The 22,709-nt window shown below is 41.4% G+C and overlaps 1 protein-coding gene across 5 annotated transcripts in view; it reads left to right on the forward strand.

Annotated features, from left to right (window-relative positions):
- The window catches only part of CAMSAP2 (calmodulin regulated spectrin associated protein family member 2), a 523,611-nt gene extending 501,336 nt beyond the window's left edge, over positions 1-22,275 (forward strand). For 4 of the 5 annotated variants that reach the window (XM_085601471.1, XM_085601473.1, XM_085601470.1 and 1 more), the window contains 2 exons: positions 2,789-2,907; positions 19,304-22,275. In XM_085601471.1, coding sequence (XP_085457597.1) covers positions 2,789-2,907; positions 19,304-19,609 — 425 coding nt within the window. In that variant the 3' untranslated portion in view covers positions 19,610-22,275. The remainder of the gene's footprint in view (positions 1-2,788; positions 2,908-19,303) is intronic. The other variant, XM_085601474.1, reaches the window with a different exon arrangement.
- The last annotated feature ends 434 nt before the right edge of the window (positions 22,276-22,709 follow it).

Below are 22,709 nucleotides of genomic sequence, written 5' to 3' on the forward strand. Positions count from 1 at the left end.
GCGCACCATCCACATATCCAGTATCAGTGCATATGGCGCTCTGCCTATTACCCACCGCACCGCTCTCTCCCACAACCGGCCCATCTGATGGAACAGATGCAGAAGTACATCAGGCATGAGTCCACAGGGCATCAGCCACCCCCGTAGCTGGTAACCATCATGTGTACCATCTAGTAAAGCTCTTTCCCAGTTATTCTCCCCATCTAACCAATGGGTAGCATGATGTAAATGCACCGCTAAGTAGTAAAGTTCTAGGTCGGGGACCTCCATTCCACCTTTGTCCCATTTACTCTGAAGGGTTCTAAGGCCTAATCAGCTGCGTCTACCAGCCCAAATGAGCTCCACCAGCAGGCGGTCAAGCTCCTGAAACACCTTCGGTATCTCATACATAGCGCCCTGCAGCACATACAAACATTGGGCTATCACCACTGTCTTTATATGAGTGATGTTTTCCCCACCAGGGACCATTTCAGCATGCTCTGAAAAAATGCTATAGAAGGTCACAGGTTCGTGATCATCCTACCCAGGTTTAAGTCATACGCCCATTATTCTCCGTGGGTTGTGTCAATACCCAGATATTTAGCACTATCTACGTGCCATGGTATCCCAAATTCCGGCAACTGGGAAAGTGATAAGAGCCGTAGTTGCCCCAGGGGAAAGAGGGACGACTTTTCTCTATTGACTCGGAGTCCCGAGAATTCCTAGAATTGACACATTACATTGAGTAATATTGGCCCAGACGTGTTGTATCTGCAAAAGTATATAATAGCTTCATCTACCTATAATGATACAAGCTGCCAACACGTATACCCCATATTAAAGGCGACATGCCAGAGGCTTCATCGCCAATGCGAATATTAATAGGGACAGAGGACATCCCTGCCCCTCTGCAGCAGGATTTCAGCAAAAACATATCTGCCTGTTCGTACTCTCGCCCACGGGAACCCATACAATAGCTTCGTCCACCAATTATAATTGTGGCCTAGCCCCACCCTATCCAGGACCTGCCAGATATAGTCCCACCTCACAGAGTCAAAAGCTTGCTCTATGTTAAAAAAGGTCAGAGCGTATTGGCCCTCCTCTAGTACCGGCGCATGCATTACACTTGTCAGGCGGTAAAGGTTTGGCAGTGTATTTCGGTGTGATATAAAGCCCAATTGGTCTGTGTGGACTAAGGGTGGAAGATGAGGAAGCAACATAGCTGCCAGAGCAAGGTTTAGGATCTTCAGATCCACATTCAGCATGGAAAGAGGCTGATATGAACTTCCCTCTAGGGGGGTCCTTAACCTGCTACGGTATTAGAACTATCAATGCTTCTTTCATGGAATCCGGGAGCACCCCCCTATCCAGTGCCTCATTGTACACTGATAGGAGGCAGTCCACCAGTGTCCCAGCAAATGTATCATATAATTCTGCCAGGTACTCATCCCGCCCTGGCGATTTGACATTTTTTTGCAGCGCACCAATGGCCGTCAACAATTCTTGCCATGAGAGCGGGCCCCAATCGTGTCCCGGTCCTCCTGAGAGAGACGTGGCAGCGGCAGTTTTTCCAAGTACCCCTGAAATGGTGCAAAACCATCCTCGCAGGAGGTCGCGTTGTAAACTGCACTAAAATGTGTCATGAAGACATCATTGATCACCTTCTGGGTAAATACTGTATTTTCCCCCCTATCTCTAAGCGCCGTAACCGGGTGAATAGCCATCTCCCACCGAATCAAATGTGCCAGTAGGCGACCCGATTTGTCCCTCCCCCATATACCAGCGTCTTCGTCAAGTATGACAGATATTCCTCTCCATCTGATCCCATAATTCACTCAGCTTATGATGCTGTCTTTCCCAAACGCTTAGTATGGGCGGGTCATCGGAAGGAAGTCTCTCCAGTCTTTCCAATTCAGGGGCATATCAGCAACAGCCGGCGATAATTATCACCAAGCCCGCTTAACGCGAGGATAATTATCGCCGGCTATCGCTGGATTTTATAGCAGAGATAGCGTGCTATCAGCAACGCTTATCTCCAATGCGATAAAAATCCAAGCGCTAGCTGCAAAATGTTCGATTATCGCTGGAAATCCAGCGATAATCGCACAAACACAGGTGATAGCTTGTTGATAGGGCAGGGCAGACAATTTGATAATAGGAGAAATGTCGGTTAGCGACATTTCTCAAGTTATTCTGGTGAGGAACGCCCACTTTGCATCTCATTAGAGATGCACAGCTGGGCGTTAAGGGAAAACGCGCTGAGGCGTGAGAACACGAGTTGGCGTGTCTTTGCTAATAGTGGGATAGAATTATCGCCGCTTTTCACCCGAAAACGGACGCTAAAGCGGCGATAATTCTATCGCGGCCCCTTGCTGATATGTACCCCAGTCTCCTGGCGCTTTAAGTCTCCCTCTAGTGTACAGCATATACCAACCGTGGTTGCCATGCATAATCCCCTCAGTACCACCTTCATGGCATCCCACTCAATCGCCCTATGCTCAGTACTATTCCAGTTAAGCTCAAAATATGGCATCAGAATAGAATAGAATGGTTTTTTGTATAGCGCATGGCTACCCGGAAGCATCCCAGCGCTGTGTGATCAGGAGCTGGGAATGATCAGATATATTGGTGCAGGTTTGGTTGTGTGTTTTTTCATTGCGGCAGCTTTCATGTGTTATAGAAAGTCCTTTTTCATTACTATTTCAATGTATTTATTTACTATACTGCACGTGTAGCAGAAGCATTGGTTGTTGGTCAAATATGTCTACAATTTACTCATTTGCTTATTTACTTTCTTTGCCCCGCACAGGACCAAAGCTCTACAAGGAACCCAGCGCGAAGTCTAACAAGCATATCATCCAGAATGCTCTGGCGCACTGCTGCTTGGCTGGAAAAGTAAACGAAGGTCCAAAGAAAAAAATACTGGAGGTAATATCTCTTTTGCAGCAAATAAGAAGCATTACATTGCAACACAGCAGAATGGGTGAACAGTGGAACTCCTTTTACTTGGGCATCTGTCTTACATTTTACTAGTCTTTACTTATTAACTGTTATCCATTGAATTCATCTTATAAAATATGAAAACATTAACAGAGCTTGGGGGTAAGAGTAATGCTCTGCGCAAATGTTTTCACAAAGTTGTAGTTGCACCTCAGACACACATTTTAGCACCTCAGTATCATCTTGGAAGTTCTTAAAAGGTGTTTTGTGCCTGAAGGTAGACTGTTTCAATTATTTTTTTTTTTTTTTTGTTTAAGAAGTTTTTATTGAATTTTCAGAATGAAAGAAAAAGAAAAAGCAGATGATACAATAAAACAATTATTACAATATAGCGCCATAAAGAGATATTATATAAACGACATTGGTTTACAATGACTAGGTCGACAAAAAGAAAAAAGAATCAATAATAGGATAAATTGAGGAATAAGGCACTGGTGAATGGGATAGGAGGGGGAGGAGGGAAGAGAAGAGGAAAGACCAAAGAGGTGAGAGGGAAAGATAAGAGAGAAAGCCAAAGAGAGAAGAGAATAAAAAGAAAATGAGTTATCACAAGGGAGGGTGCGAGGAGAGATAAGTAGTAAAAGGGAGCCAGCTTTGATTTTTTGGGAGACAGAAGAGGAGGAAACGGAAGCAATCCTATGTTCGTCACAAATAAAATTCCACCAAGTAATTGACGACAGTTTAGAATTATCTTTCCATGCAGACAAGATCACTTTAAAAGCTAATGCAATAAAAAGATCAAATAACCTAGAACTAGGTAAAACAGTTTCCATATCAGGAGCTAAAGAACCTAAAACGATATTTACAAAAGATAAGGTTACATTAAAGTTGAAAACTGACATGCAAACATTCCAAATTGAATTCCAAAAAGATAGAACAGATGCACATTCATATAACTGATGGACTAATGTACCAGTTTCGGTAGAGCAGGACCAGCAAAGGGGAGAAGATGTGGGGGAAAACTTACAAATAGTAACAGGAGTAATAATGGCTCTATGATACAGAAAAAACAGAGATTGGGTTATCCTGGCTGCAGCCGAAACTTTAAATAATTTCGACCATAATTTGTCCCAACATTCAATAGGAAGAGAGGTGGATAGGTCCATTTCCCATGCACTTTCAATGGTGGTTTTAGAACGAACATTGGCATTAGATAACAATAACTTGTAAACAGTGGCAGCTTTAAGTTTATGCGCCGGAAATAGAGGATACAATGGTGAAGAGGGTGTTAAAAAAGGTGAGGTTGATGGGAGAGAGTAGGTAGCTAATTGGGTTTGTATAGCATTAGAGATAATAATATATTCCTTGTGAAAGGAGTCAGGTAGCTGATATCGTGTTTGTAATTCTTGGAAGGGGATGATAGAAAACCCATTCAAAAACTGATGGACAAAAAAGATCTCCTTTTCCTTCCAGTATTTGTAATAGAAAGATCTACCTTTGTATTTGAGAAATTTGTTATACCATAGGGTAGAAATTAAAAAACATTGGATGGGAGATAGGTCCTTAAGAAATGTATTGCACAGCAATTCACGGGAATATTTTAATACAGGGCTTTTGGACAAAAAGGTACAGTTAGACATAAATGTGACATGCTGAAACTGAAACTCTTTTAGGAGCGACCGCTCAAAGATAATCCAACGAGGTATAGGCGTATCCCCAAAGTCGAAGGCCAATGAGAAAGATTGTTTAATCAAAAAAGCAGAGTGGTATATTTTAAAATTAGGGAAGCGCACTCCCCCCTCTTCCTTGGGGCGAATAAGTTTGTTTAAGGCAATGCGGGAGCGTTTATTGTTCCACAAAAATTTAAGACATAAAGAGTTTAATTGGGAAAAAAACCTGTTAGGGATTTTGACTGGGAGCATAGATACCGTGTAAAGGATATGAGGAGAGACCATCATCTTAATAGTGTCAAGTCTACCCCACCATGATAAAAATAAGGGGGACCACACGAGGAGAAGGGATTTCAATTTATTCATTAGTGCGTTAAAAGTGGATTTAATAGTGTCCGCAATATTGGAGGCAAACCAAATGCCAAGGTATTTAATTTTGGAAGGACACCATGCAAAGGCAGTATCCGCAAACATGAATTGATAACAAATGGAATTTAAAGGAAGGACCTCCGTTTTGGATAGGTTGAGTTTGTACCCAGAAATGGAAGAGTAAAGGCGGACTTCTTCTAAAAAGGGGGGAAGGGATTCACTGGGATTGGACATGTATACCAATATATCGTCCGCGTAGGCAGATATTTTAGTTTCAACAGAAGCAGAGGCGAAACCTTTAATTTTGGGATTGGTTCGAATACGCTCAAGGAAGGGTTCCAAACACAGGATAAAAAGTAATGGGGAGAGAGGACAACCTTGCCTGGTGCCTCTAGATAGGGGAAAAAATTGAGAGAATTGGTTATTAACAAAAATACTAGCCCTCGGACATGAGTATAACAATTTGATAAAAGAAATAAAATTAGGGCCAAAACCAAACCATTGTAATGTATGAAACATAAACTGCCAATTTATACGATCAAATGCTTTTTCCGCATCCAGAGACAAAGCAGCCAGGGGATCTTTATAATTTTTACCATGGGACAGGATATTCATGAACATTCTAGCATTATCGGAAGCCAATCTACCTTTGACAAAGCCCACCTGGTCCGTCTTGATCAGAAGGGGAATGACAGAATCAAGTCGAGAAGCAATAATCTTAGCGAAGATCTTGCAGTCGTAATTAATTAGGGAGATTGGGCGAAAATTTTTACAAAAAGAGTGGTCCTTATCAGGCTTAGGGATAATGACGATCAAGGCATCCATAAAGGAGCCAGATGCTTTCGCATCAGCAATGAAGGAATTGAACAGCTGCAATAATTTAGGGGCAAACAAAGATTTGAAAGCGCAATAAAACTCCACCGGTAATCCGTCCGGGCCGGGGGCTTTTGATTTCTTTAAAGCTTGTAGGGCAGTAAGAATCTCTTGAAGGGTAATATCCGCCTCTAAAGCGGAAAACTCAGCACTCAGAGATGGGGGAGTAGGGAGTCCAGAAAAAAACTTATCAAGATTATGAGAGGAGGGGAATGTATCGTCTGAATAAAGAGATCGATAATAGTCATGAAAGACCGCTGCAATTTCTTCATCAGAGGACACCAGATTATTGGTGGATTCATCCATGATAGGACCAATAGTCTTACGTTCAGAGCGAATTTTTAAATAGTTCGCTAGCATTTTACCTGCTTTATTTTGCCCTCCGTGAAATTTAGACTTAATTCTAAGTAAAACATTGCAGGCATCAACAGTAGCAATTTTGTTAAGGTTGGTTTTGGCTGTAATTAAATTCCTAAGTGAGTCAGCATTTTTGGAGGAAAAGTAGTCATGCTCTAATTTTTTCAACTGTTGTAATTGGTCCTTATACTTTTTCACATTGGCCTTTTTCTTCCGGGACACAAAGGAAATAGTAAAAGCACGGAGCGCCGCCTTAAAAGCATCCCAGTTATTAGAAGTGGAAGTGTCTAATGGGTTGTTAAAGGTGAAAAATTCATTAATGAAGGAAGTGGCTTCTTTAAGATAAGCTGTATCAGAAAGTAGGTGAGTGTTAAACTTCCAGCGATTATATTTGGTGGAGGTGAGTGAAAGGTCAAAAACAGCATAGACAGGGGCATGGTCTGAGATAAAGATAGAGCCAATTTCAGATTTTTGGATACATGGAAGAAGGGATTTGCTAGCCAAGATATAATCTATTCTGGATCGGGTTTGGTGAACATTAGAAAAGAACGTATATTCCAACAAATCGGGGTTACAGGTTTTCCAAACATCATACAGTGGGCGAGAGGCAATGGCCGATTGAAAGGATTTATGGGTCTTATCCGGCTGAAATTTGTACTTTGATAAGCGATCCGAGAAAGGATCCAACCATTGATTGAAGTCGCCTGCTACAATAATATTGGGACAATCAGCAGTGGAAAGGAGAATTTTAATATCATTCCAGAATTTTGGATCCGGTTTCACAGGGCCATAAATGTTTAACAAGATTAACGTTTTATTGTAAACAACAATCTTGGCCATTACCCATCGACCTGCGTCATCATTTTGAGAGGAAATAATTTGCACAGATAAAGATTTGTGAAACAATATGGCAACCCCCCCCTTCTTGTCAACAGCAGGGGAAAAAACAACTTGGCCTACCCATTGCCTTTTTAATTTCAGCGACTCAACATCATTACAATGAGTTTCTTGAAGAAAGGAAATTTGGGAATTGAGTTTAGATAAATGAGAAATTACCTTTTGTCTTTTAACAGGATTTCCAAGACCACGTACGTTCCACGTAACAAAATTACACATACGCGAGGTTCAAGGGAATGTGATACACATGGTGAGGGAAAACTTCAGAGACAAAACGACACTGGAAGACAAAATGCGCATAAGGGTTACAAACGGGAACAACAAAACAAAAAATCACATTACTAAGAAGAATCAACAAGCCTTTGACAATGTAATAAATGAAGAGAGGTCCACAAGCACCATAATCATGAGAAAATGAAGGGAAAAGAGCAAAGAGAAAACATGGAAAATCTCGAAAAAGGAAGAGAGTGACGCACCAACCGGAGGAAGACTGAAAGAAGAAAGTGCGAGAAAGAGCAGGAGAAGAAAAGAAGGTGAGCAGACGTAAAAAGCATAGGAAAGTAGAGAAGGAAAACAGGTCAAGGAAAAGAGTCCAGACCTGAAAGACAACAATAGAAAAGTAAAGTTGGAGCGTGATGAGACCGGAGAGAAGACAGCGGTGTAAATCACAAGGATAAAGTTGGAAGCAGGACATAACCTAGGTAGTTATAAGAAAGGAGCAAAAAGATGAGGGAGAGAAAAGAGAGTTTGAACAGGAATAACCAATAACAAAGAAGAAGAAACGTGATTAACAAACATACAATAAGCAATAAGCAATAAAGCATATAGAAAACTATGTAAAAGAGGTATCTAAGATAACCAGGAAAAAGCTGTTAAAAGCTGTTAAGAGCTCAATGATTTGTGTCCATATTGCGAGAGGAGATGTTATTGAGAAACAGTTTCAGCTTTCCCGGGTCATCAAAGGATCTTGTCTGGCCGTCGTGGGTGATCTTGCAGATGGAGGGGTGAAGTATGCCATACTGGACGTTCAAGTGTCTCATTTGTGGACGCAATGCAAGGAATTCTTTGCGACGGGCATTGGTCGCATTGGAGACATCTTGCGAGATAAAGATATTGTGACCAGACCACGATAGGTGACGCTTAAGTTTAGCTGCTTTGAGTACAGTCATAAGTTCAGTGAACTCCAGAAAAAGCATGATAATGCCACGAGGTTTAGTGGAATTCGGTTGAAGGCGACCTAGGCGGTGAGCTCTCTGTATATTCAAAGGCGTAGATGACTGAAGGCCCAAAAGGTCATGAAGGAATTTTCGAAGGAAAAGCAACATATCAGGACCCTCAATATTCTCTGGCAGGCCAAAAAGACGGAGGTTATTCCTTCGATTACGATTCTCCAAGTCCTCAGTGTGGAGCTGTAATTTGTGAATCTGTTGTTCCAATAACGGTATTTTTGTGGCGACATCTTGAACGTCACTGACACGCTGTTCTAACTCAGTCACCCTACCTTCCATGACAATCCATCGGTCCTCTATTTGTTGCAATTTTTCGTTTGTGGCGGCCATAAATGGCTGAAGACCACGCACTTCCTCTAGTATATTATCTAGAACTGGGCTTTGCGACGAAAGAATAGGCGAGGGCGGGTCATTCTTCAGCCTTTTAGGCTTTGCGCCAGAAGAAGATGGTTTACTCGGAGGATGGGAGTCATTAGACATCTTGGCAGTTCGACTAGACGCTTTCTTGGCGGGAAAAAGTATACGGAGTTCTCTCATACGCTGTAAAGTTTGGCAAAAATACTCGTAAAGCCGTTACAGCATCACCTTAAGACAAAAAACAGAAGAGAAAAAGATATACGAAGCTGTATTGCATCCAACCTGTTGCTCAGGAAATAGGGGTTAATCACGGCTCTTCTGAAGAAAAGACAAAATTATGAGATCTTCTCCTGAGAGAAAAACGGTATAGAACAAGCATGGCCAGGGGCTAATGGAAACTGTTGAACTTGGAACAGACTCCCTCTCGGAGAAAAATGAAGCAGTAAGGCATCAAAGCATGATCCAGGAAATGCGTGCGCGGCGCTTCAGGAGTGGGATACAGGCGCCTCGATATAAAATGGCCGCCGTCGGGCATTACCTCAGGAAATCAAACCTCCACGTCTCCGAGGGATAGGAGTGATAGAAACAACCGACGAAGGGCGATTCTGAATCACGCCATGTTCCGCTGGTGAATTCTTCTGGAGACAGCACCCGCAGCTCGCTGGGAAGCCTTCCACACAGCTACGAAGCACCGCGTCCAAGCGGAGCTAACGGAGATCCGCCATCTTCCCTCGGCGTCCAAGCCACGCCCCCAACTGTTTCAATTTTGAATTCATAAAATAATTGCACCTGTGCATCAAGAGTCTTATTTTAATTATTTACTTTCAGCATTCCAAACAGGATGCTAATTATGTGTCATTTTGAGGAAATTAGACTAATAAATACCTGCAGTGCAATTATGGGCCCGTTCTGCAGGTGAGTGCCCATAATGAGGGAAGTGTAAATAACAAGAGAATTTTTATTTTTTTTAATCCTTTTCTGCACCGCCCCTCAAGTGCTGCCATGGAAAGAAAAGCTTCTCGCCTTTCTCTGCTTTGAGGTGCCGGCACCACCCCTTTCTTTGCTGCAAAGAAGGCTGATAAGCCACAGAAGCAGAGAAAAATGCTTGATTACTTTTCTCCATGGTTGAGGGGGCTTGCTTTAAGCCATGCAAGGGTTGCAGCGCTGTGCATAAAAGCCTAGGACCACCAGTGCAGGGCTAAACGGAACACCAGAGGGACATTAAGAGCTGTCAACCACAAATGCTCCCTTTGCCTGTCAATAAGAATAGCTGTAACCAGGCCTGGGTGTAGTTTTGCTATGCGGAACACCGCAAAGTGACAAAAAACTCAGCGGAGTTCCGCAAGTGGTGGAGTGCAGTGCGAACTGCCATTCACACTGGTCTTCCTGCCGCTCAGGTAGAAATTCTACCTGAGCGGGGAAAGTACTCCGCTGCAATACAGGAACGCAGCGGAGTTCACCGCCCAGGCCTAGCTGTAACCCACAAGCGGAGCATTCAGATTCGCTGGCCAGCTCTGCACATTCTACTCCAGGTGCTAATTGGAATGAATGCTGTTACACTACGATGTCCCCATAAATCACTGCTGCACAAAGCACTCTCTAGAGCTTTTGGCTTCTATCTGCCACCACAATGGATGATAAATGTTTATAGTGCTGCAGTAGAATCAACCCCACAATTGCAACTTAAGCATTCCACCTACTTGTGAATATGAAACACAATTGTGTTAAAACTGCAGAACTCTGTCAGGATGCAGTTGGTTGTAACCATAAAAGCCTTCGTGTCAGGAAGCGGTAAATGTGCAGTTAGAAAAATTAATGGTTGGCTCCCTTTTGGACAATAGGCATCTGTCTCCTGTAATAGATTACAAAAAACTATCTGCCAGAGTATGGATCCTTACAAAAGGGGTAGACCCAAAACAGTCACTGGGACTTCGGTTTAGAACAGTTCAGTAATAAGCGGTCCCAATAAAATTACATTCAACAGTACCAATAAAATAAATGAAAATCAACAAACTTAAGGAGAACGTTGTATAATTAGACAGTGTTATTTAATCACACTGTGCATCAGAAAATACAATTACAAAAACGTTTTATACAATACTAATACCGGTGCCCAGAAGAAGTGGGGAGAAAGAGTTAAGAGGAAAATTCGGTGATTGGAGTGAAGGTAACAGGGATGTGTGAAGCAAGAATACTGTGCAAATCACTTTTCATAATATACATAAAATAATGGCGCATCATTTTGCCATCAACTTCACATTTCAATTGTCCATATATTATACAACCATGTAGACATGAAGGAAAAAACCACAGTGACATAGTAACTGTCGATTATACTGGCAAGCTACAGAATGTCGACGTTTCGACCCCAAGAAAAGGATGTAGGTTCTTGTGATCCTTACAAAGGGGGGTCTTCCTCAAGACTGTGGTGAGAGGGGAGGAGGGCACCATAAATGTCCCCACTCAGGGGGCTACTGGAGAAGTGGAGGCCTCGTGGGCTCCAGACACATATGAAGGCGAAAAGGAGCACTTGGATGTTAGGATAGTATCTCTCACCAAATGTACTCTCAAGGGAAGAGCCAAAGTCCTAAATTCATAATTTAAATGCATCAATCTGTCAAATAATGGGGATGCCTGTTCTTACAGAAACGCTTGCTTCGGGATGTCGTATCGCCGGCGGTGCAGAGTCGCTACTCACGGGAGACGCTCCGTGCATTCGAATGAGAGCATCATTTGCAAATAAGAACAGTAGACAGAAAGAACCCTAGTGTAGTACATGTACCTCATTCATTTCTGTACTATTACACCCATATCATTGATGATAACACATATGGTTGGAATGAGGTGCACCATGTCTTCCTCCTGTGTTAAATGACATCTTGTCACTAGCTCCAGCTCTTTGACCGAACACTGTGGCAAAATTGCTGGTTTTAGGGCATGTGAAGTCTTTAAAGTTTCCAATAACATTGGGTAATATAGTTCATGAGGGGATGAATTAAGACCCAAGAAACCAAAACAAATACACAACATTTCCAATGAGTGTTTATCATAGGCCACAAATGTATTCTAATGCGCTGGTCGAATACGGAGACTAATTTGAAGAAACTGGCCTGAGTTGTTGACTAAATATTATCAGTGTCCTACCACAACAAATAAAAAACATTTCAAAGACTGTGTTTTATAGGCCGCAAATGTAGTCTAGTATGATGGTCGATTATGGGGACTGGTTTGAAGAAGCTGGCCTGAGTTGTGGACTAAATACTATCAGTGTCTAACCACTCTCTTGGATGGAATCAACAATCAATTGGCCAAAAAATCTGGCAATCGTATCCCAGAGTTAACTGCATCTATGATTAACGTGTGAACCAACTTGTATTATGAGCAGTGCTTCAGCCACTTAGCAATGAAAGTGATCCATGAACCGAGATATGGGGTTTACTGTTTGTTTTGTCATTAATTTGTTATCAAAATATCATTATACTTTTCCCTTGAATGCCCTAGACTGATTTGTAATTCTCTTTGTCCACTGTAGTTCTTCTATAAGCATTAAGCACCCTCCAAATATATTTTATTTTTAAAGTTTATTTCTCCCTGCGCTGAATACAGTGTTCTAGAGCTAGATTGGTGACTAGTCTAAGCATCCACTCTGAATTGACCACACATCTTTTTTCTCTATAGTCTGATTATCTAGTTTAGCAAATAGAGTCTTAATGTACAAAAAGTTAACTTTCAGTATGCTGAGTTCCATTTCACCTCCAAACAGAATAGTAGAATACTTGCAGTACCTAGAGAGAAGAGTCTGGCTAGTGACACAAACAACTTGTGCCTTTTTAAAATCTGGATTAAGCAGAAGAATCCATGACTCACTTCATCCTGCTATTTGGAAATTCGCCCCTGGTCACTGTTTGCTGCCTGCCTGTTGAGCTCAGTCCTCTATAGATTTCTGGGCCAGACCAGGTAACGATCCTTTAAAAAAAGAGAAATGCAGACATTCCACTATCCTCATGGGGCCTCTTTTCTCTCTGAAGGTTGTATATGCACACTGGTATATGGTGCACAGAATGCTTGTGTATTTGTAAAGCAAATGTTTATCCTGAGGGGTATGTTTGTGCTTATAACAGTACCCAACTCAGTGATGCTCATAATTTCAGGGCCACTGGAATTATGCCATTTTTGGGGGGTGTTTTCCACATAATTATGGTTTTGCCACATTTGCCTCATAATCCATCATTGCCTAATAATTTGAAGATTTTAACAAAAAGAAATCTAGTTTCTACCTCAAACAGATGAAACATTACTAAAAATGCAGCCAAATGTGTTGCTACGAAGTGGAAGATCTTTACTAGACACCTTTCTGTTGCTGTTGCTGTATTTGGGTGTTAAACTAGTATTAATGAGATGAAACCTTTGCCATGAAGTGTTAATATTTGTAAAAATTACGAAATAGTAAATAAAGAGAACTATTACAAAATGTGTCAACTCTGCCACATAATTTGGTCCACCTCTGCCTCCTAATTCCAGTGGCCCAGCATATTTTCCACCTCTGAAGAGTGAAAATCTGATTGGATCTTCCAAGGATTGGAACCTGTGATCATGGGACCAAACAGAGACTCCTCCTGTGGGTGTCTTAATACAGTGGTCCACCTTACGCGGCAGAGCGCAGCTTTTTATAATTTACTTTCACCTGACGCTCTCGGGAAAGGAAACGCTTTTTAGCGTTCCAGCAAGGCTCAGATATTTTACACAAAATAGGCATTAGCTTCCTCCTTTTTATGTTGATGTGTATCCTTTCATTCATTCCAGGGCTCGGATGACCATCATTATTTCAATTTTGTAAGCAGACAGGATGTTCTTTGCTCTGTTTTACACCTTGTTTCTGCCTAACATTGTCATTTTCTTGAATGTTACTTTATGGTCACATTAGTGGCGTTAGAATACCCTGAGGTTATATAGACTTCTTTCTATAAAACAAATTCAGGTTACTTGCATTGAAACTTAAAAAGTCCTACCACTATTTGGTTAGAAAATGTTGGTGAGTGTTGTGTTACCATTGGGTCACTGGTATGAGTCTGAGGCTCTCAAGTTTACGCGCTACTGCTGGCACTGCTGGTCTGCCACAAGTCATGACGCACTTGTGTGGCACTGGCTTTTCTGGTACACGCTCCTCGACTCTTGCTGGGGCTCTGGCTGCTTTGCAAGCTCATTTCCAGCTTAGAGCTGTAGATACCGCTGTGTACACAGCACCCAAGTCCCTGTTTCAAAAAAGGCAGTATGTGGTCAGCATGTGTCTGGCAAACTCAGCCTGAACATAGGCAACTAAGAGTCTTTGGGCAATGGAGACAACTAAATGGGGTACGGGCCTGCCAGCAGAGACGGAGCTGCACACAGGGGCCTGGCTACCCAGCTGAGCCTGCCCATCAGACAATGGTAGGTGGTTATATTAGTACCGGTGTTGTGCAGCTTGTGGCTGAAAGGGCCGTACTTCTCTACTACCATGTCATACATGACCAGTAGTGGCCGGTGTTTGGGATGAGTGGTGGGGCGGGCGGGCGAGGAGGGGCATAGGGGTCGCGGAGGAAGGGGGAGAAAATAAAAAAATAATAATAATTGTAAAAAAAACTTACCTTCAGCAGGCTGTGTCGCGCATCCTGCGTCACACTCCTCTTCTTCAGGCACAGGCTCCCAGAATTCCATTCGGCCAAACCTGAAGCTGCTCTCACATGACAGCAGCTTCACGATTGGCCTGAGCGCCCTCGATTTGCTCTCCAAGACAGACTGGGAGGATGAGATGGCCGGCCAAACCGTCATGCACAGTAAAGGGAGTGCACTACCACTCCCCTCAGTGCTGTCACCACCAAACCCCGCTCCCAAGACTCGTCAGTAAAGGAGAAACAAAACGAGCCTTGTTTTATTTTTCCTTTCCTGCCTTTATTGGGGGGGGGGCGACGCTCCTCCGCCATAGCAGAGGAGCCATCACTGTACTTGACTCTTGGAAGCCTGCTCGCCTTGTCTCACTGCATGTGCAAATTACTTGTTAACAGTAATTTCCCCCTTGCATTTTTCCTATAGGATACCGCAAGTCAAGAAAAACTATTCTCCGTTAATCATATAGAAATTAATTACCCCATTTTAGCTCACAAGTTAATTGTTACTTTCGTCAAATTGAGCATGCTTAGAGCCCTTCGAGGCTAGGAAGATGGCAGTGTCAAAGGTCCACAAACTATGTCCATGATAGAAAAACAGACCAAGCTCGGATTTAACTTAGGTCAATGTTTGCTCCAAATATCAATGCTTAGAGCAAAAGACAGTAAGAGACAAACAGAGAAATATAGAGGGGCAGGGTGAGGGGGAAAGAGAGAGAGAGAAAGAAAGAAAGAGAGAGAGAGACCACCTCCACTTAAATGGTTGGAAAATATGAGATGCCATAAATATATATTTTTAAAAATAAAAAAATAAAAATTCTGTTTTCTATATCTTGCCTATACCAAGCTCAGGTTGCTCCTGCCCCCAAACTAGTCAAAGATTTACGGTTTTACATAACATTTTCAAGTGCAGCTCATCAATGTATATTCTGGTAGGTATGCTGGCAAGCTTGACCCTGGCCAGAGCCAAGGGGGCAGCCATTTTTAAATGTCCTGTCTCGTCTTCAGCGTAAGGAACTAGAGCAAAATGTTCTAGACAGGGAATGCACTACTTATGAAACTCAGAAAATGAGTAAAAGACAAGTAAAACATCATTATCAATTTAACCCAACAGGGAATAAAGTACAACATATAAACATCTATGAGTTATCCGAAAATCAAACGAGTGAATCTTCTTTTATTCTTGTAGCAGTGTTGATTTATTCACACTTCTATCAAAATCAAAGCGCAATTAAAGATGCATATATACAACATAATGTATTACAAGTGGTATAGCTCAAATTTCATATTTTCCCAATGCATTTCGGGCGTGATGTTCGCCCTTCTTCAGGGGATATCTGAAAGTAAAACATCAATCAATCATGTGTGTGATAACTGATCAAGAGCAAAAGTATGACAATTTGAAGGAAGGCGGTTTTGACGTCACGTGGGTCTTACGACAAAAGTAAAGCAGTGGAGAATTTATAGTTATCATAAAAGACCAAGAGGGGGTGTAGTCCCAGCAAGAGAGCAGCGTGATTGTAAACAGGAAAGTGAAAGGCACCGTGTCTAGCTGAAAGTCGAACGTGCACAGAAACAAACGCGAAACACCACCAAAGCTGAACGGCGGAGTAAATACCTTAAAGAGCTAGAGTCTCTAGAGGTAATCGAGAAGTGCGGGCAAGAGAAATCACAATCTACAAAATGAAAAACGTAGTATTAAAAAATGCACCAACAAAGCACTGATACGATAGTACCTTGAGCAAAGAGAACGCTTACCAAAGATAATGCTGGCCCTGAACGGACAATCAACAACAGTCGAAAACTGTATTGACAATGGCGCGGCAACAGCGCGGTAATGAGAAATGTGGCAGCCTGCAAAGTAACAGGTTGGAAAAATAAGACTCAGCGGATAGTAAACCGCGAGAACTCGGAACTAAAAAAAGCCAAGTCAATAATAATACCTGGAAGTGACTGCAGATATCTATCAAATTCGTCCGTATGTTCAAGGTGCAAGGAGTTAATCCACACGTGGATACCAGTAGGGTGCGGGATCACGGTTGAAACGAAAGTGGGGGCGGGTTTATAAACACGGAAGACAATGGCGGCCATGTTAAATCGGGAAATGGGAAACAAGTGCAACGAAAGAGGGACTAATCAACACAAAAGACAGTGGCGGCCATATTAGATTTTCGGTAATAGAGGAACAGAGAAAACATAGAAAGCAAGAAAAGTGGAGAAATATGCAACAATGTAATATAACGTGCGCGTTTCAAGAAATATCATAAATCCTGCCTATTTGCAGTCTAGTAGATTGATCATGAAAATACATAAAACAAACATGTTATCTTATTGTGGGTGAAGTCCCAAATTAATGACGATAGTGCTGAAACATGAGAACTAATATTCAAGGCGACCTGCCTATTTACAATCTACAAAATGTATAAAAAGTCAATTAACACGGCATTATATTTAACAATTGACGATACCCAATTGAAATGTGAATACGTACTAGTGTGTGTATCGACAATTTAAGAAATACGAATGATAAATCTCCCATGATCATACAAAAAATACTAGCTTTATAAACATTAGAATGGGCACCATTACAAACCAGAATCTTATGTGGTTAAAGACCCATGTGTGTACGAGAAAAATGAATTAAAGGCAAATGTGATCTATAGGTGCTCAAATGCTAAATGGGGACTACTATAACTACCCTCCTATGACTGAATGTGAAATTTACAGAAAACAGGCAAATTCAATTTTGTCATTGAGACCTTTGGGACTCAAGGTATTAAGAAATCGAATCCAAAAGGACTCCCTTTGTACGATGAATTTACTCATGTCGCGGTCATTGCGATGTTGAACAACCTCAATGACACTGAATTTGAGCTGAGGAATCGTGTGATGTGAATCATTCCAGTGACTAGCCAGTGGTGACGATGTGGATCTGGTTCGAATACGGCTTCGTCTTCAGGCATCTCTACGCTGGGTAGAAGAACACCAGTCTGAGTGTGGAAGCAACTGCAACAAATGAGCAGAGATGAGTACCAGCCTCTGTGGTTGTAGTACCGGAGTGCAGCTACTGGGTCAGATTCCTTGGACAGTAACAAAGGAGCGAAGATGAGGACTAGCTTCCAGTCAGTGTAATGAAGGGGCAGAGCTAAAGGGGCAGATCCAGCAGTTGTAGTAGAGGAGTGGAGGTGATGGTCAGACTCTCTCTGCATGTAATAAAAGTATAAAGCTGCGCAGTCAGTCCCTAATCAGTGTAATAAAGATGCCAAGCTGTTGGGTTGGACTGTGTGGTCAGTGTAATAAAAAGTAACGCTGCGGGCAGACTCTACAGTATTGTAGTAAATGTGCAGACCTGAGGGATGAATCTTTGGTCAGTGCAGTTAAGGAACGGAGCCGAGGGGCAAGTCTGTGGTTGGTGTAATTAAGGAAAGGAACTGAGTGTCTATTCTCTGGGGTCAGTGTAATTAAGGAACGGGGCTAGGCTCTGTGGTCACTGTAGTTAAGGAACGGAGCTGAGTGGCCAGGCTTTGCAGTCAGTGTAGAAAATGAGTGAAGCTAAAGGGCCAGTATGATAGTAGGGCTAATGGGTCAGATTCAATGGAGCATGGCGTTTAAACATTGAGGCTGGGGTCTACAACCAGGGTGCCACATGACAGAGAGGCAGAGTTTGCAGACAGTGCCCCTCCTAAGCAGAAGCATTGACATACAAATGTCACGCCGTTATATGGATCAATTTTCTTTATTGCCATTTTAAAGTGAAAAACAACTGTAGTGCCTACAGCCCGGAGCTTGGTAGGCGCCGCCATACAATAGTAGAATTCTTTCCTCACCACCCACTATCAGTAATAAAAGGAAAGAAAGAAGACCTTAGAGCAAGAACTGGCATCTCATTTATTATTCACTCTCACTAAAACACTAAAAGTTACATACTCCAGTGCTCCCACAGGTGTATGAGCCACCTCGTTTGCCAATTCTGGGGGGCTCGACCTCCTTCGATCTTATGTCTCTTCTTTATAGTGCGAGTGCTGCCTATGAAAAATTGTTTAAAAAAGGCAAGAGAAAAAACATCAACATACTGTTGGAAAAGTCAACACAATTTGTATGGTATCTGAAAACTGTACATTGAATTCAATATTTACAATCATTATAAATGGCATAGTTTATATTTAAAAAGAACTTGCACTCAGGAAGCTCTAAATAGAATTTTGAAAAAAAAAGGAAGTATCAGGGTGTAAGTAGAAACTCCTGCGAAGGCATTATTTACTATTACGGGGTTCAACCATTTGGTCCTACATAGTAGCACCTGGAGCAGATGTATGGGTCTCCAAGAGAAGTGTTATGCTAAGTACACCTTCTGCCTCAGACATCATCTGAGCGAGTGCTGTAGATTGTCCCTCCCCTTTGTGTGCCAAAGCTTGTGCTTTCTTACAACATGTGGAAAGCAGGAGATAAAACAAAACAACCTTTAAAGTCTACTGTGCAACCACATCCCAGAAAACATATTCCTGTTGCTGTGCTTTTACAGTCAAGCTGGGAAGATAGGGGAGCAACTTGAAAATGCATGCAAATGCATGCACTCTAATGGAGTGCTGAATAAAAAAGTAGTTCCCTAAATGTGAGCAGTGGAAGGATACAAGTCAACCAATCAAAAGACGCCATTCTTCAGGGAAAGGACAAACACAAGAAGTGAAAGGCAAGCCATTCAGTAAGAAGCAAGCAAATGATCTTTACAATAAAGCCAACCAATGGTGAGCAATGGGTGCTGTAAGCCCTCTATAAGTTCACCATAACTCTTTTGCAAAAAGACGTTTGCTGCCTGATAGGTGAGACCTAAAAATGGGAGTCTACAGCTAGTGAACAGAGGGTGTACAGAAGCCAGTTTCTATAGCTACATATGGCTGTTTTTAATGGGGATAAAGGAAAGAAATGTCAAAACTTAAATTAGATCCTAACAGACTATCTGTGTGTAAGTTACTTATTTTCTTTTTTTCAGCAAATGGAGAAGTCGGGAGCCAATAACTTCTTGATCCTGTTCCGGGATTCAGGCTGCCAATTCCGATCACTCTATACATACTGCCCGGAAATGGAGGAGATCAACAAGCTGACGGGGATTGGCCCCAGATCGATCTCCAGGAAAATGATCGAGGGACTTTATAAGTACAATTCTGACAGAAAGCAATTCAGCCACATACCGGCAAAAACCATGTCTGCCAGTGTTGACGCCATTACCATTCACAGCCACCTCTGGCAGACAAAGAGGCCAGTGACGCCTAAGAAACTTTCGCCCACCATGCCGTAGAACTTTTTGCAAACAAACCTGCTTCAAAACACAAGTGTTGCATTTGCACTCAATACTGATTGTAGGGAATAGGTTTCTAGTTGCCAATAAGACTTTGTAAGTTGAGACTGGACACCAAATGCTGTTGTATGCACAACTGGAATGTAAACACTATTTATCCGCCCTGACGTGAGGGCACTGTATACTAGGTCACAGTGATGTTGTGATTCACATGAGGACCAGTAAGTGCTGATCAGGCACGCAGGATCATGATTTTGATTTTATAAACAGAAGCACTGAATGTTTAATAGTGGTTGACATGACATGTTTGTTGCATCTGTTGCCTTACACCTTTATGTGCGTGCGTATGTGGTCGTCTTGGGATTTGGTGTCTCTTTGTGTTTTGGTTGGAGCAACATTATACTCATTGTTATTTTCAACATTCTGGAGCTGTTCTCAAAGAGCACCACAAAAAGTGCCTCCTTTGCCAGGTGAGGTACTGTGGACCTGCAGAGTGTGGCATCTGTGGAGGAGAAGTAGTGCCAGATGCTGCAAAAATATCCTACTAACTGGTACTGGCATTGCGGCACAAGTTATTCTGCCAGATATTACATTTCAGTGTTGAGTAACGAAACACATTATTCTTTGCTTGAAAATAAATAAATCCTCCATAAGGAACTATTAGCAAGCACGGGGATCTTTGTTCACAATGAAAATGTGTACTGTTGAAGTCCCCATTATCACCGGCCTTCAAACTTGCATGTGTGTTTCATGTTCAAGAAAGATAACCGTATATTTCCCTTAGCTTCCCTCAGCTTTATTTCTAAATATCTATGATTTAGTCATCAACCATTGCAACTTTACGGACCTGTTCTCCTGCCTACGCAACGTTTAATTTATTCAAAATATATTACGTTCGCTTGATTTTACGCATGGTTTACCAATGGCTGTGTTTAGAATTGAAAATGCATTTGTGATGTCACTAAAATAATCACTCTAACTTGCACACTTCTTTCCATTCAGTTTATTTTGCTGCATATTCCAAATTTATTTAGGAGTCCCCTTATTTTGAAATCTCCTCTACACCCATCTGCAGGTTTTTGGTGATGTTATACACTAGACGATTTGTTGAAAATAACCTCATTCTCAGGAAAAACACTTGAATGATTAGTGATCCTGTTTTGTTTCAGTGTTGTGACAATTGTGTAGACATAAAATACAGTATTGTATTAGGACTGATGTATGCAGTTCAGCGCACACACACAAATTATGTGGGATTTAAAAGATTTAAGAGAATGCTGTAGTTCTCTGTTGAGATGCACATACAGTGAATATGCTCTTTATCATGATGTGCGTATTTACTATGAATGAAAAGATTCACATGAATAAGATGAGTAAGATGGTTTGGGACAGTACTTTTTGTATTATTATTATTATTACGCGCCCTCAGGCGAAAATCCGTTTTTGAGTTGTTCATATCAAAATGTTTTTAGAGAAGTTGTCAATATTTTATGATAATTTATGTTCTTATATTTATGTATATTTGTTACGATTGTAAAAAAAGATATCCACAAAACTCTAAAAATACATGTGCAAGTTGTTTGCTGCTCTGTACTAACTGTGGGTATATGAAACATACTGCTTGCATGTGTATGACTGATTGATGCTGTAACTTAGATTTCAAGTATGTGTTTGTGTGTGTATATACGTATTAGAGGACCTACATATACACACATGCTTTTAAGGAGGATTATTTGCGTACAGCCCGGTTTATCAAACAGTTCCTGCAGATTTCATCAAGCAAGCATCATTGAGCACCCAGGCTGATGTAGCAAATCTAAGACTTTGTGTCAACACATCTCAGCAAGACAACTGAAAGCGTGGAAAAGACAGAGTGGTAGCTCATAGCTACATATGTAAACATTTTGGTTTTCTATTTTTTAAGAACAACTTCGGTGCAGGTCCTCTGAGTTTTAATGAGGGTTTGTGGTTTATTTTGTCCCATAGTGGTCAAAGTGCTCCTAATCCCACCAGACAAGACAATATTTTGTATCACCACCAGTATTCTTTCTTTTGAAGATGAATGTGTTCATTTTTACAAGACATATTATGGAGTTTATAGTTCACAAAAGAAAGATTGAAAACCCAATATGCGAGGAAAGTTGAAATGCTAATTTTAAGCCCTGCAGTGTGAACATCGCTGCTAAATTTTTAGCCGACTTGTTTTCTAATAGTTTAATGTGCCCAAGCACCAGCAAGTTTTTTTTGTATGCAAGAACTTGTTTTCTGAGCTTGTTAGAAAAAGAACAGTGGTGCTTTCATCCAGAGGTGTTCCCATGATTAACAAGTAAGTATGCCAAACAGTCTTATTAGTCAACCAAACAAACTTTCAACCTATGAACAGTCCTTATAGTTTTTGAAACCTGTTGGTTTCTCTGCTGTATGTGTCTTTAATTTTGATATGACAGCTACATTTTTAATATATTGGCTGTTCAAAGCCATATCAAGGTATTTAACGATGGTTCAATTGGCACTTTTAAATATAAATGTACAGTGTATTGTGTGCTACGTTGTCCACTAATTGCTTCCATATTTTATTTCAAACGCTATTCTGTAAAATATTGTCACATTGCTAATTTTCTGGTACAGTGTAGTTTTTTCCATTGAAATAAAAGCATGGCACAAAAGCAATCTTTTTCTCTCTTTCGTACATAACTGTCATACTTCTTTAGTCCAAATGATAAAGTTACCTACAAATCCTCTGGAAAATGCTTCCCAAAGATTTTCACTTATGGAACAAGTGTGTTGGTCTGTACTGAGCAAGTGTCTCCTCTCCACATGGCTAATCCCTATCCTGGTGATTCTTGTGTGATTGGCAAATTCTTCAACATATTTTTGGATAGATTGTAACTAACCTTACAAACAAAAGTAAGCCAATCATGTTTACAGTACTGGTAAAAAGAGAGAAATGCAAGCATTCTTTAGTATTTTTGATTAATTCTCTCTCCTATTGCAATTGACTGGAAGTTGATACTAAAGCGTAAAGCACTCACAGATGTTAAAATCATGGGCTAAAAGCAAACTTTAATGTAAAGCGGTGTGAATAAAATCCTGACCAAAC

The sequence above is a fragment of the Triturus cristatus genome, chromosome 4_2 (assembly GCF_964204655.1).
Source record: "Triturus cristatus chromosome 4_2, aTriCri1.1, whole genome shotgun sequence".
In the NCBI taxonomy this organism is placed as follows: Eukaryota; Metazoa; Chordata; class Amphibia; order Caudata; family Salamandridae; genus Triturus; species Triturus cristatus.